The sequence below is a fragment of the Cygnus atratus genome, chromosome 10 (genome assembly GCF_013377495.2).
Source record: "Cygnus atratus isolate AKBS03 ecotype Queensland, Australia chromosome 10, CAtr_DNAZoo_HiC_assembly, whole genome shotgun sequence".
In the NCBI taxonomy this organism is placed as follows: domain Eukaryota; kingdom Metazoa; phylum Chordata; class Aves; order Anseriformes; family Anatidae; genus Cygnus; species Cygnus atratus.
This window is the reverse complement of record NC_066371.1, coordinates 14294757-14307511: the sequence shown is the minus strand read 5'-3', so window position 1 is coordinate 14307511 and position 12755 is coordinate 14294757. Positions and strand designations below refer to the sequence as shown.

The 12755-nt window shown below is 50.0% G+C and overlaps 1 protein-coding gene across 2 annotated transcripts in view; it reads right to left on the bottom strand.

Moving 5' to 3' along the window:
- Positions 1 to 5131, bottom strand: part of LOC118248263 (6-phosphofructo-2-kinase/fructose-2,6-bisphosphatase 4) — a 49464-nt gene extending 44333 nt beyond the window's left edge. The window contains exon 1 of one of the 2 annotated variants that reach the window (XM_050712842.1): positions 5020 to 5131. In XM_050712842.1, coding sequence (XP_050568799.1) covers positions 5020 to 5059 — 40 coding nt within the window. In that variant the 5' untranslated portion in view covers positions 5060 to 5131. The remainder of the gene's footprint in view (positions 1 to 5019) is intronic. The other variant, XM_050712841.1, reaches the window with a different exon arrangement.
- Between the last annotated feature and the right edge of the window lie 7624 nt (positions 5132 to 12755).

Here is a 12755-nt window from a genome sequence, read left to right as displayed (position 1 = left end):
CCCCCTGGAAAGGCAGCATGGAAAACTGACACTGACACAAGGAGCAAAAAAAAAAACTCGCAGCATACATGACGCCAGCTGCCTCTGGAACTGTTCTTGAGCTCTGTGGAAAAGGAGCGTATTCATCCAAACAAAAATACAAGAGAGCTAGAGCAAAGCTTCTCAGCAGAGTTTATAATAAAAGCAAAATACACCTCAATTTAGCAAGCTGCAATGCTGTCATACAGTCTAAAACCTAGCACTGGAGGTGACAGAACACCGGACAGACATACCATGATCCCAATCACAAGCAAATCTGTGTCTTCATAGCCTCCAGGGCAGATTTCTCATTTTCTGTGTGTTTTGCAAGTACAGCTAGATGGCTTATCAGCTTCCTGAGACTAACAGGGTCAATACGTAGATGAGGAAGCTTAATAAGGATAATAAAATTACAACAGCCAAAATAATCTAATTTGTGAAGTGCAGGCAGGCTAAACAACAGAAATATTACAAATAAAAACTGCTGCAAAGGCGAAACATTTACCAAACGACAGTTGCCATCATAATATTAGCAAAGAAACCTTTTTTGTTTGTATTTAAAAACAAAATCCCTCAATTCTCAATTATATTTCTAAAAAGAGCTTTGTTTCAGCACCAGTCTCTGTAGAGAAAATAAACCATAATGAATGACTGCAGAGTGGAGAAGGCCATACTCCAGCACGTACAGCATATGGGAGAGACTGGCACCACGATATGTAAATACACATCCAAAGAATTAAATTTTAATATAAATTGAAAGCAAATAGCACACGCAGCAGCGGTAGCAACCTGACAAGCAGGGGACGGATGCTTCAGGTTAGGAGCACCCACATTATTTTGTTAAAGTGCATTAGCCACAGCCTGAAAAGTAGCTCCAGAAAGAGAAAACAGTCGAGGAAACTGGAAAAAAAAAAAAAAAAGGTTCCCTGTGATGTAAAGCAGAGGGGTTTGCTAGAGGAAAAGGAAACCAAGAAGCTTGGGTGCCCAAACACAATCCTGAAAATTAATGTTTTTAGAAGACTTTCATGTCCCAGCATAAACAGCCTCCCTCCAGTATGTGAGTGGGGATGGGCTTGATATAATTCACTTCATGTTAGTATTCGGCTATGTAAACGGGATATGATGGTGGAGCAAAACCAAAACAGATCAAATGCAAACGCATGCACTCTCCACCTCCCATGAAACGTCAGCTGTTCAGGCTCGCTTGCTCAAGCCCTGTCCCTTCAGGAATCACATGGCCAGGTCATCCATTAATTTGAACCTTTTCGGACACAGGTCTCAAAAACATTAAAATCTCCTACATTTTAGTGAAAACTGGCTACCAAGAGAAAAGAGCTACCCTGCCTGCACTTCAGCCTTCCCCATCAGACACGAGACTGGCACTGGATGAGCCCAGGTCCTCAGACATGACCCAAACCTGGGGAAGAACAAACAGTTACAGCCACAAGACCTATATCCATGGGAGACATCTCTTCCAGAACTGCTTGAATTTTAAGTTTCCATACCCTAACCCCCAAGTGGAGCATTTCTCAGAGAAAAAATAAAATAAAATGAAAGAGAGGGAGAGAAGAAAAAGAAAAAAACACAGCTAGATCAATCTCCTACAGAAAATGAGGAATGACTTTGACTAACGGGAGAGCTGCTTTCCTCCACAACGAGGGCTGCCTTGGTGCTTGTTCCACTCCTCCTTCATCCCTACCAGCCTGCCTCTTGCAAGCCACCTAAATTTTTTTTAATTGCAAGAGGTCACGAACCCCTGAAATCCCCCCATTGTTTTGGGGAAACTGGTTTCACACTGATAATAGAAAAACTACAAAGCTCTTCTGTTTTTCTCCCTCCTCAGCACAGAAGGTAGATGTTGCAGAGCTCCAAGCTGAAGAATATCCATCAGGTTCCCATGAATGACAAATGTTGCTTGTTATTAACTGACAACATCGATTAGATCTCCAGGGATATATGATCATAAGAGAAAACTTAAGAGGAAGAAAAAGGCAGCCTTAAATCCAAATATTGTTGTGGCAGCAATAATTGTCAAAAACAATCTCGGATGCATTAAAACAACTCAAATTTTTAATTTATGTCAAAAGAGGTGTGCGTAGCCATACGGAAGCTTTTAACTATAAATAAATCACTACAAATATTTTGTCCCTTGCATCACTTGACATAAACTACCCATGGGCAAACTGGGTATGTCATCCAGCAGTGAGGATTTCTTGCTGTTTAAGGAAACTTTCCTGTTTATGCACCTAAATACACGCAGGATCAAACCAAGCCTCGGCAGTTTCAGTACAGACGAATCCAGCTCACAAAACTTACAGCTATCTGCAGATGGAGAAACCATCCGAGTGTGAACCCGTTTCAAAAGATGCCACACCGCAGCCCTTCTGAGCGGGGCAGGATCAGCACGTCCGAGTGACATGTTGCTGTCACCACGCGGCTTCGCGCCAACCCCGCAGCAAGCTGAGAGCCCCCGAGCCCTGGCAGCCCAGCGATCCCTGTCCTGGGGCACAACACACACACAGCCAGCCCCGAGCCCATGGAGAAGAGAGAGGCTTGATGCTACGCAGAGAGAGGAGAAAACGCACATCAGAAAAAAGAATAAGGTTGGGAAGAAGTTTGGTGGTCCACTATCTAGTGACAAGGGGAACTAAGGGCTTCATGGCCTGTAAACAAGATAGTAACGTCCTGAATCATCTGAAAACTAATGCCACGCAGTCATTTTGGATATCTAAGTAACCAGTCGTGCTGAAATTATACCCACACGCACAGATTTAAAGCTGCAACAGGCACATTATATCCACAAGGGCACTCATGACAAATCCGTCCCATTTTATTAATAAAACATTACAAAACAACCCTCTTATCCATCATGTGGAGAAAAGTCAGTGCAATTAGGAGACTCGTTGTGTGCATTCAGGCCCTACCACAGAAGTTGCTCACTGAAAGATTTCAGGCTCATCGCAGCGCGCAGATTCAGCTCCTCAAACGTTACGGATGCCAGCGCCCCGAAGAGCCCCCCCTTCACCAGCCTCTCAAACAACAGACGAGGTTTTTGGACATAGCAGAACCTCAAGGGCACTTCAAAACCCGCAGGTAATACGACACACTTCATGCAAAACCAGAAACATCGCTTCTCGTCGCAGCGACACAAACTCACGGACCCACCAGGTCAGAGCGATTTTACCCAAACCACGCTGCTACACTCAGCAACTCCAAGGTTAGCACTTCACCTGGCAGCACATTAAATACGTCTGGGGATCAGTATTCATAATTAGCATGCGATTACAATATTTAGGGCCAGGGTTTGGCAGGCACCCAAGAACAAGCCTGGTTATTAGCCAGCCCGAGCCAGCGCAGTCTCTTGGAGTGAGCCAGGCCAGCACTCCACCGGAAACTTCCCCTCCGCGCAACCAAATCACACCAAAATAACCCCCTGGCCTCTGCAAATAGCAACGCGTGTGGCTCCTTTCCATGTCCCCACTCTGAGCACCTAATAAAAATTGAGTAAAACCAGGAATCCACTTAGCTTACTTAATTTCAGCTGCTAGAGAGCCCGACGAGACAGATAAGCAACTTCAGACTTCTTTATTCCCTTTTACCCCCTTGTAGGATTTAATCACTGGACCTCTTATGCTCTCAGAGAGCTCAAGTCAAGCACTGTCTGCGACAAAAGGTTAGCGGACAATTATTTGACCAAAAATGGGACGAAAAAAGGCTTCTGGGGAAAACCAGAGCAGGCACAAGGAACACAGCACTTCCCATATCTGTGGCTGCTGCTTCCTCCACTGCACGTTGAGAGTTTTTGTCATTTCTGCAACATTTGCCTTGTGAACTTTTCCATGGACCTGCCCCACGCAGGGCGTGGGGACGACAAGCCTACCCTATATTCTGTACGCAAAACAACAATCAAAAATAACACACAGAGCGAGAAGGTGAGAGTACCCCACCAAGTCTTTTCCTTCAGAAAAAAAAGCAGAAACCCTCCCTACAACGCCTTCCAGTGTTTAAAGTCCGATGCAGAGAAAAACGGCTGGGCCAGCGTGCTGCATGCAGCTCGAGCCCTAAGGAAACCACACAGCCTCAGCCAGCAATCTGGGATGCAGCCGCGGTGCTCCGCCGGCAGCGAGACACCAGACACAAGCTGCACTGACCAAATCTCTGATTCAGAGGAGCAGAAGGAACATTGATGCAATCCAGTTGAGAAATAGACTGGTGTAACCAAGCTGATTTTTTTTAATTAGACGGATGACACAAAAACCATAAAACTGCTAAAAGCACTTCACTTAATCCAACAACACCCTGCTGCTGGGCTATGTTGGTAAAACCTTGCGCTTTTTCCTAACAAAATGTCCTATTTCACTCAATCCAAGCAGACCCTCCCTCCGAGCGACCTCGACAAAGTTCTCAAACAAAAATCCTCCCCGAGAAGCTCCGCGCGCAGTGCCCTCATCCTGCATAGCTATCCCTACACGAATGCCCTCATTAGATGATGGTTCAAAATGACCGGGACCTGATGTAAATGGATGCTGTTGCTTTTAATTGCAGCCATAATTATGGGAGTGCCTCGCAGCTGAGTAAGGCCACATGAAGCAAACTTACTGGAAGCCTCGCGGAGAGCCCCGCGCTCGCCCCCCCCCCCCCGGCTCCCCCCGAGTGACCCCACGCGGGATCGCTCCCGCTTGGCTCAAACTGGTTCCGCCTCGCGCTGCCCAGTTGCTGTCGGACATCTGGGGAGGTTTAACTGGAAAGGAGCGGGGTTTTAAGCCCGAGCCAGTTTCTGCCCTGGCTCCCCCTCCTGCCCCAGGCTGCGGCAGAGCCCGGGAGGAGCGGGGCTCGCCCTCCGCAGCCAAGATCCCCCTTAAATAAGCGGGGGGTACCCCGCGGAGGGGGGGGGGGGCTGGATCCCGCCGCCCCCCGCTGACCCGGGGCCGTGGCCATCGCCCTCCCCCCCCCAAAAACCCCCCGTGGGCCTCCGCCGCCCCCCAACGCCCCCGGTCCTACCTCTGCGGTGCCGGCCCTGCGGGCGGCGGCGGCCCCACATCGGCGCCGCTGCCTCCGCTCCTGCGGAGCTGCCCGCGGCTGGGCGCGGAGCGGGGGCGGGACCGGGCCGGGGCCGAACGGGAGCGGCCCCGGGCAGCGCCCCCCCCCCCCCCACCCCGCCGCCCGCCCCCGGGCAGCGCCCGCCGCGGAGGAAAGGGCAGGTGCGGGAGCGGGGAGGGCGCTCGGAGCCCCCCACGGGAGCCGGGGCCGGAGCCGGGTGGCTCCGGGCCCCCCGCAGCGCTGGGCAGGGAGCCCGAGGGGCACCAGCCCGACGGGGGGGGGGGGCAGGAGGATTTCACCTTAACATCGAAAGGGTTGACACAGGGGATGGAATTTGTAGGTTTGTTTTTTTTTTTTTTTCCTTAAACTTCACGTGATGTTTTATTTATTACCGTGGCAGGATGGTTTTTAGTCAGTGCCTTCGTCCTCCTGCCTGGCTCCCTCCAAGAGGGCTCAAGCCATCCCTGCTTGCTGCCTGGGCAGCTGGTTCCAGGCCAACACAGGTACCAAAAGCGCCGCAACCGTCCTGGCTCTGCCTGGGAATCACCAGAGGTTTAAACCTTCAGTTACCAACGTGCAGCTTCTTAAACGTTAATCACTTACAGAGGTGAAGTCATGTGAAAGAAAAGTTGTTTTTTTCATAAACATGGAGTGTTTATGTGCTTATCTCCAGATGATGATGCCCCCTGCAATGAGGAAGCTCAGTGCCCGAGGTCAGCACGGTGCTGGTGTCGGTGTCACTTCCCTGACGCGTGTGTGAGGTGACTCACACCCAGCTCCTGCTGCTCCCCTCGTCCTGGGCTGTACCTAAAGAAAGCATCGACCTACTCAGAAACCCCTCTGGAAATCAGATTGTTAGGGACCGTGGGTGAGTGGGGAGAAAAAAGTTGCCCTGGAATTAAAGGGGCAACCTTCTGTTCTTTGGGGGATCCCTCAAAGTAAGATCCAGCTCCTTGTGCATCCCCTGGAGCACCGAACGGCTTCTAAGGGTGTCTCCGTGCGAGCAGTGGTCTCTGGGGGGGGCAAGCAGAGCTTCCTGCCATGCCCACCTCCTGGGCAGCACGTCATCCTCCCTAACTCCCTGTGATTCTGTCTGGACTATTGATACTTCATTTGCTTCACTGGCACATACAAAACAGTGCAAAACACGATTTGGGTCTTGGTTTGCAATTCCTTCCAGCTTGGGGCTGCTGGCTGGAGCTGTCTGGGAGTTGCTACATGAGAAATGTCCTCAAATTGCAGCCCCCCAGGACAGGGGCAAAGCCCCGTCTTGTCTGGTCTCTCCCCGAAACATCTTATAGTTGTGGTTTCTGGGTTTAGCAAAGTCTTTTCCCAGCATTGCCTTAAAAAAAAAAAAGTTAAAAAAAAAAAGTGTAAATATATATATATGTATGTTATTTTGGTAGGTGGTATGAAGCCACATGAGGAGCAAAGAGCCAGGCCACTGCAGCAGCCATCCTGCATATTCATCCTTCTGTCCTTGGCCTTAAAAAATGAAGGAAAAAACAGCAAAACCACACGTCTGCAAGGAATCCTCATTGCTTAACGTAGATAAAAGGGTTCAAAGTTCCCCCTTCTCCCCCCAGCCAGCGGGAAGCAGCTCAGTAACCACGCCAGGAACTTCAACTGCTCCTCTGGCAGAAGAAACACTCCCAAGTACCAACGGCAAGGAAAGCCTGTAATCCAGCCTGGGCTGCAGCACAGCCCGTCACTGATCAAAGGGCTCCCGCATTTTCTTTCGGTGTTTTTTGTCCTCTGTCTGGCTGCCTCTCTCCTCCAGCTCCGCGGGATGGGAAGGGCAACGTGAGCGCTCAGCGCCGCTGCTCTCCTCCCAGCGCCCGCTCCGGGCTTGTCTTCTCTTGTCCGGGCGGTGCGTGCAGCCAGCGAGGCTGGATGCGAGCTGTGCTCATGCGCTCTTAAAAGCAAAATACAGATCGAGCAGGATGGGGTTTAGCTGAGGGAGTTGTTAGAAAGCTGGGGTTTCGCTCAGCACCCACGCAGTCAGCGCGTCGCGCAGGGGGATGGCTTTCTGCCTAAGCTAGGAGGGCCCGAGGGAGGTGGAGTTGGTTAGGCTGGCGTGGTTAGGAACAGATTCAAGGAACAAAAAAATCAAGATAAGCACTCACACGATTCACACCTGGGATTTTTGTCTGAGCTTGTTCCTGGATTAAACCGAGCAAGCAGGGTCATCCTTTGGACTTACTTGGTCCTGTGCCCTTCTCTGACGTTTTCACAAGTTAACTTTTTTCTGCTTTAGTGCGAGCCAGTAGCCTTTCTCTCTGGATCTCTGGAGGACAGTAATTTAACAATGGTTAAACCCAGTGAGGTTTTATAACTATTTTAGCCGGCTTGTAGTCGAGTTCCTTGGTTTCAATGGAAGGTTTAAGCTGTTGGTCCTTTGTTTTTGTTAAATCTCTTGGGAATCGGGCAAATGCAGGACTATGCTGTAGCTGGCTGAGCCAGGCAATGCAACTCTTTTTTTTTTTTTCCTTACAAAGACATTTTGCAGTCTTTACCCAGACAAACTGCAAACTCTTAGAAGTGTAAAAGGCAGAAATACCCATCATCGAGCCAGCAACAAAAGGTTAGCGCACTGCAATTATTCATGTAACCACACTGTACCTCATTTTTCCTTTCTCTTAACTACTTCATTTGTCCAGACAGTAAGATCTGCAAAAATGACGTGGGCCCTTGTCCTGAGGTGCAGGAACACATCAGGGTACCCCGAGGCTGGAGACTGCAGAAGTCTGGGATGCTGAATCTTATCAAGTGGGAATTCTCCCCTCGCCCAGACCCCAGGCGCTCGCCTGGCCTTTCTCGGGCTCTGTGGCAGGGGCCGCCTCGTTACGTGCATTGCTGGCGTGTTTGCCTGGCTATTTTTGTGCTCCTCGCTTACTGTACGTGCAGCTGCAGCTGAGTGCTGCGTCTCTATCAGGGACAGCTGAGATTTTCCATAACCTTTGACTAAGAAATAGCCCTATCTTTAATCGTGGCCCCTCTGCACAACAGGTAGCACGTGAGATTACATAAATATTACTGCATTAAACATGTTTTTGGCACGTCGCTTGCTTTGGTGTTGCACTTCTTTCCAATAGTGGCTGTGAAGAAGAGGGAATAAATGGCACATTCACATACCATGGGAAAAATGAATAGTCTGGTGTATTCTCTGTTTCGCTTAGGGATTACTCACTGATTAATCTCCTCGTTATTTTAAACCTTTATATGGATTTACCTAGCAAGAACCCAGACTGAGGCACCCTTAGGAGGAAATCCCCCTGTTCTGTGATGTTGGCAGGTATTTCCGTATCAGCCTGCATATGAAGAAATAGTTTCTTCTTGCTCAGAAAGCACAGATGGGGGTTATTTTGCAAGCCCCAGAAAAGGGGCACTCCAATTATGCCTTCTGGCCATGGCAAAAGAGGAAAAGGTTGAATGTCTCTTCTGCCCAACATCCTGAAGGGTAGCTGCTGGCGGACGTTGGTGGTGGTTCTCCCTGGGCTCACCTGACTTCATACACCGATGGGGAGGGTGCAGCTTTTCAAATTAATTCATTCAATCTGGGTGCCATTTCTGTAAATGATCAAGGGAAACCGAGCAAGTCTTAGTACACAAAATAAAAAGCAATACGAGTGTTTTTCAATATGATTAAACCCAGCATGGTTTTTTGGCTGAAAATCTGCTCCACCTAGCTCATTTTGCTAGGGTGGCAGAGGTGCGGGGAGAGCAGAGTCACTTCCTTCGGTGAGGTTGCTCTGCTCCAGGCCAGCGAGTGCCAAGAGGCAGCTGTGCCCCACGAGCCGTTCGCACAGCCCGGGGGAGCAGGCTGGTTTCAGGTGACCGTTTGCAAAGGTCACCACCTCCGCTGTTTGGTGAAAGAAAAATAAGTTTAAACACAGCCCACTCCTTGTCCCAGCTGCCTCCGCGACGAGGAAGCGAACGCAGAGCTGAGTGTGGTGCAGATGCCTTGCATCCTGCAGTGTATTGGACATTCGCGGTCACGCACCCGCTGGAGCCCTGCAGCACGCGCCGCGGCCACATATAAAGGGTTCTGGCTACCGTCAGTCTGCCATCAAAGCTGCACCTGCTGTGCTGGGTACTGCTATTTGTGCTGTACTTTGCAGGTTTGTTGTTGGGGTGGGAAAAGCTGGGCCTTGAGCTATTCAGCTCCTTGCTATCTCGGCTGGTATCTGCATCGTGCAGGTATCTGGTGATGCATATTAAAACAAGCAAGATAGCAAAGCATATGCGCTTTGCACCAAGGGTCAGATACAGCCTGAAGGCTTTCTGCCCTGCTTCAATTTCAGCTTGTTTTGTTTTTTGGCCAAAGCTAGCCCCAAACTGCCCAACAGTACAGAGGATTGCAGCTATTTCATCGTAGCTGGGAATTATGGCTAGCAATCTGTCAAATCAGACTTTTCCTCCCAAGAAAAATTAGAGCCAAATGCTTGGTGGTTTGTGCAAACTGCTTTGCTGTCAGATTTGCTATAATGTTCAGTGTTTACTTTAAGTTTGCCCACAGTGTAGCATTGGAGCATCAGAGCAGCATCTTGGAGCACTGTGTGGCTGTGCATTTAACGTGTCATGGGAGGAAAACTTGTCTGCAGGGTGTTCTATAAAGCACAAGCGAGTCGGTTCACAAGTCTGACGCTCCTTGGGCTGTTGATAACCCTCCTGTTGGCTTGCCAGCACTAGCACAGGACACTGATGAGCCTGTTTTTAAAACCCCAGGGTGGAAAATAACCAGGAGAGGAGTTACTGCCAAGTCAGAGCAGCAGAGATACTGCAAATAGCGCAAGTGTTGTGCCTCCCAGTAAGCGAGCTTCCCAGCGCGGAGGCATTTTTGTTTACATAACCTGAAGCAGGCTCTGCTGTTTGGGCTGGATGTCTAAACAGTTGTTGAGAGCCAGCAAGCGATGCCTCAGGGTTGGCAATTTATTTATTTTTTTCCAAGTAACTTCTGAACTTGCAATCCACTGAGCCGGAGGAAGGAGCACTGGTGCCCCCGCAGTGCTCTGCAGCGAGGTCTGTGCAGCACAGGCCGGCTGCGGAGTTTGCGCCCCAGGAAGACCAGAAGTCTCGATCTTTCCTAGAAACACCAGAGCAAGACAAAAGAGCAGAAGCGGGAGGTTTTCAAACGCCAAATCCAAATAGGCTGTAAGGAAGAGCTGCCTTCACTTGAGATGACGAGAGCTGGCAGCTCTTGCGTTCAAGTTGGTGCTGCCCTGAGCGAACAGAGGACAAAGCCCGGGGTGAGCCGTGTCGTGGCACGAGGTGCGGGCTCTTTCTGGAGCTTCTGGAGATGATTTCTGCAGGTGTTGGTACTTTAGAAACAGTCATCAAAAGTGAGCTTCGACACTGCATGTGAAAGAGAAGTTGCGGGTTTAATTTGAAGCAGTAATCAGCAGGAAAGCTACGAAGCCTCATGCACGCCCTTGACGCTACTGCTGTGTGTGGGGGCAGGCTTTGTCCAAAGCCAGCAGAACCTCTGCTCCTCTGGGTAGCACCCTGTGCTGCTCGCACAGCCGAGCTTCTCTGGAAGAAGCTTTTGTGCCTCCTTGTGCTCCTGCGGTTGCATTTCTCCGAAATGTCCCTCTCCAAGTCCTGCGAACCGGCGTGGCTGTAACTTTCGGCAGGGCGCAGGGGGCGTGCTGGGTGCCTGGGCGCGCTTTGGCTGTGCTAAGTCCCGTGCAGGTGGCAGGGCCTCGCCTCTCCAGACATCGCCACCAAAAGCACGCCGCTGTTCTGACACCTCTAGCGCCGCCAAGCCAGCACCATCAGCGTCTCCCCCAGGACTGCAGCACCCCGCACGCCTGCATGCATGCAAAGCAACCTGAGCTAGGGACAGCCACCAGCGCATGGTGCCACGAGCCTCTGCTGCACGTATGTGAGAATAGCAGGCATCTTAAAGACCCACATGCTTGATTTTAAACCATACAGCTCCTGAGGCTACTTTCAGCATGGATTTTGTGCCATCCAGAAGAGCTTTGGGCTCACACCAGCTCCACGCACCCAGCGGCCAGGAGCATCGGCAGAGGGAGCCTGGCTCCAGCCCCCGCAGCGCCGTCCCGTGACTCCCGCGCAGAGCTCTGCGAGGTGAAATGAGGTGGCAAGAGGTGGCTGGTGGGGGACTAGCACTGCTCGCGAGATGCCACCTTGCTCCCTGATCACCTGCTGCTAACCGTAAGCGTGGGCTGGTAACGCACAGACAGAACTGCAAGCAGTGTCTGAGTACGGTGATGTTTGGCAGCGCGGGGAGTTTCTCTGTGCTGATTTTGATGTTTTTAGTCAGGGTGTGAGGTAGAGGAGAATTCTTATTACCTAATTAACAGCCCTCTTATTTCCAACTTGTGTCTGAAAAGCCTTTCTTTGGGGGAGACGGCTTTCTTCTTTCTCTTTTACGCAATCTCCATGCTTTATTCAATCTGTACTTTGCCTTTCAGCTAAACTACTTTATGTCCTAGTCATATTTAAGTATTTAAGGGCTTCTGATCATTAGCATCTTTGTTCTAGGTCCTACAACATTCTGCCTGGTTTCAGAGCAATCAGCATTTCAGTTTTCACTGTTTGGGATAGTTAAACTATCCTAAGCACTTAAGATAGACTCTCTTCTGGAGACAGCACGTAGCTTAATTTACCTAGACCAAAAATACTCAACAAAATACTTTGTTGAAATGAAAAAGCAGGCTCTGTAAGGACGGCTTTAAGTGACCGCCTGTGTTTCTTGGAGCAGCACTGCTCTGAGCAGTGCAGATTTGCTCACCCACCCTGAAAACCGTCGGTGCCTGACACCCGTGCGAGCGCTGCGGGCAGCGAAGTGAAGCTCACAGCACCTGGGTGGATTTGCAGAGCGCTGTGCGTTTACAAAGCGCTGCACATTATTCAGACCGCCCCCGCCAAAACCAGCAATCCAGTAGATGTTCAGTGCTTCTAAGCTGTCTGTGTACGGTGTACCTACTTGCAGCTGCTCCTTGGAGCCAGGAGCTGGTGACGGGACATCCAGTGTCAGGTGTCTCTGGCTACCCCGTAAGCTGTCCTCCAAGGACGGAGGAACAGCTACCATAAGGATGACTAAAACAACTCCTTTTCAACACACTGAAAACTACTACTTGAAGGTGACAAACCTTGTTGGAGCCCAGGCTTACGTTATTTCAACACCAAGAAAAAGGGCTCGTCCACCTTGCCAGCCTGGCTTTTGCTTCAGGCGAGCCATGAGCCGGCACCTGGAGGCAGGGTTCTCGTGGCGCTCATGCAGCTTCTGGCAGTGTTAAGACATTTCTGCAGCTCGAGAGGCAGCATCTCACTCCTGGTGCCCTTTTCAGTGCTTTGTTCAGGTAATGGGCTGAGTTAGCCTAAACTTCCATGCCCATGAGACTCCCCAAAGCAGCCCCTAACACCGCACCAGGTATCCAGAAGCCAAACACTTGAAGCACATCGAATGACAAGAAACTCCAAGCACGGAGCTGTGACACCTTCCAGGCATAACAAGGACATGGACATCACAGTCTTTTTCCTTCTGTGAATAGAAAGGTGAACTTTGATAGAAATATCAGATTCTTAGTAGCTCGGGAGGGACGCATTTGGAGCATTCATTGAGTTGAATCATGTTCTGCATACAAAAAATACTAAGATAATATTGTTTCCAATATTTACACACAGCATTTGTCAAGTTCTTGCTGTAAGAATTAGATTAGACAATT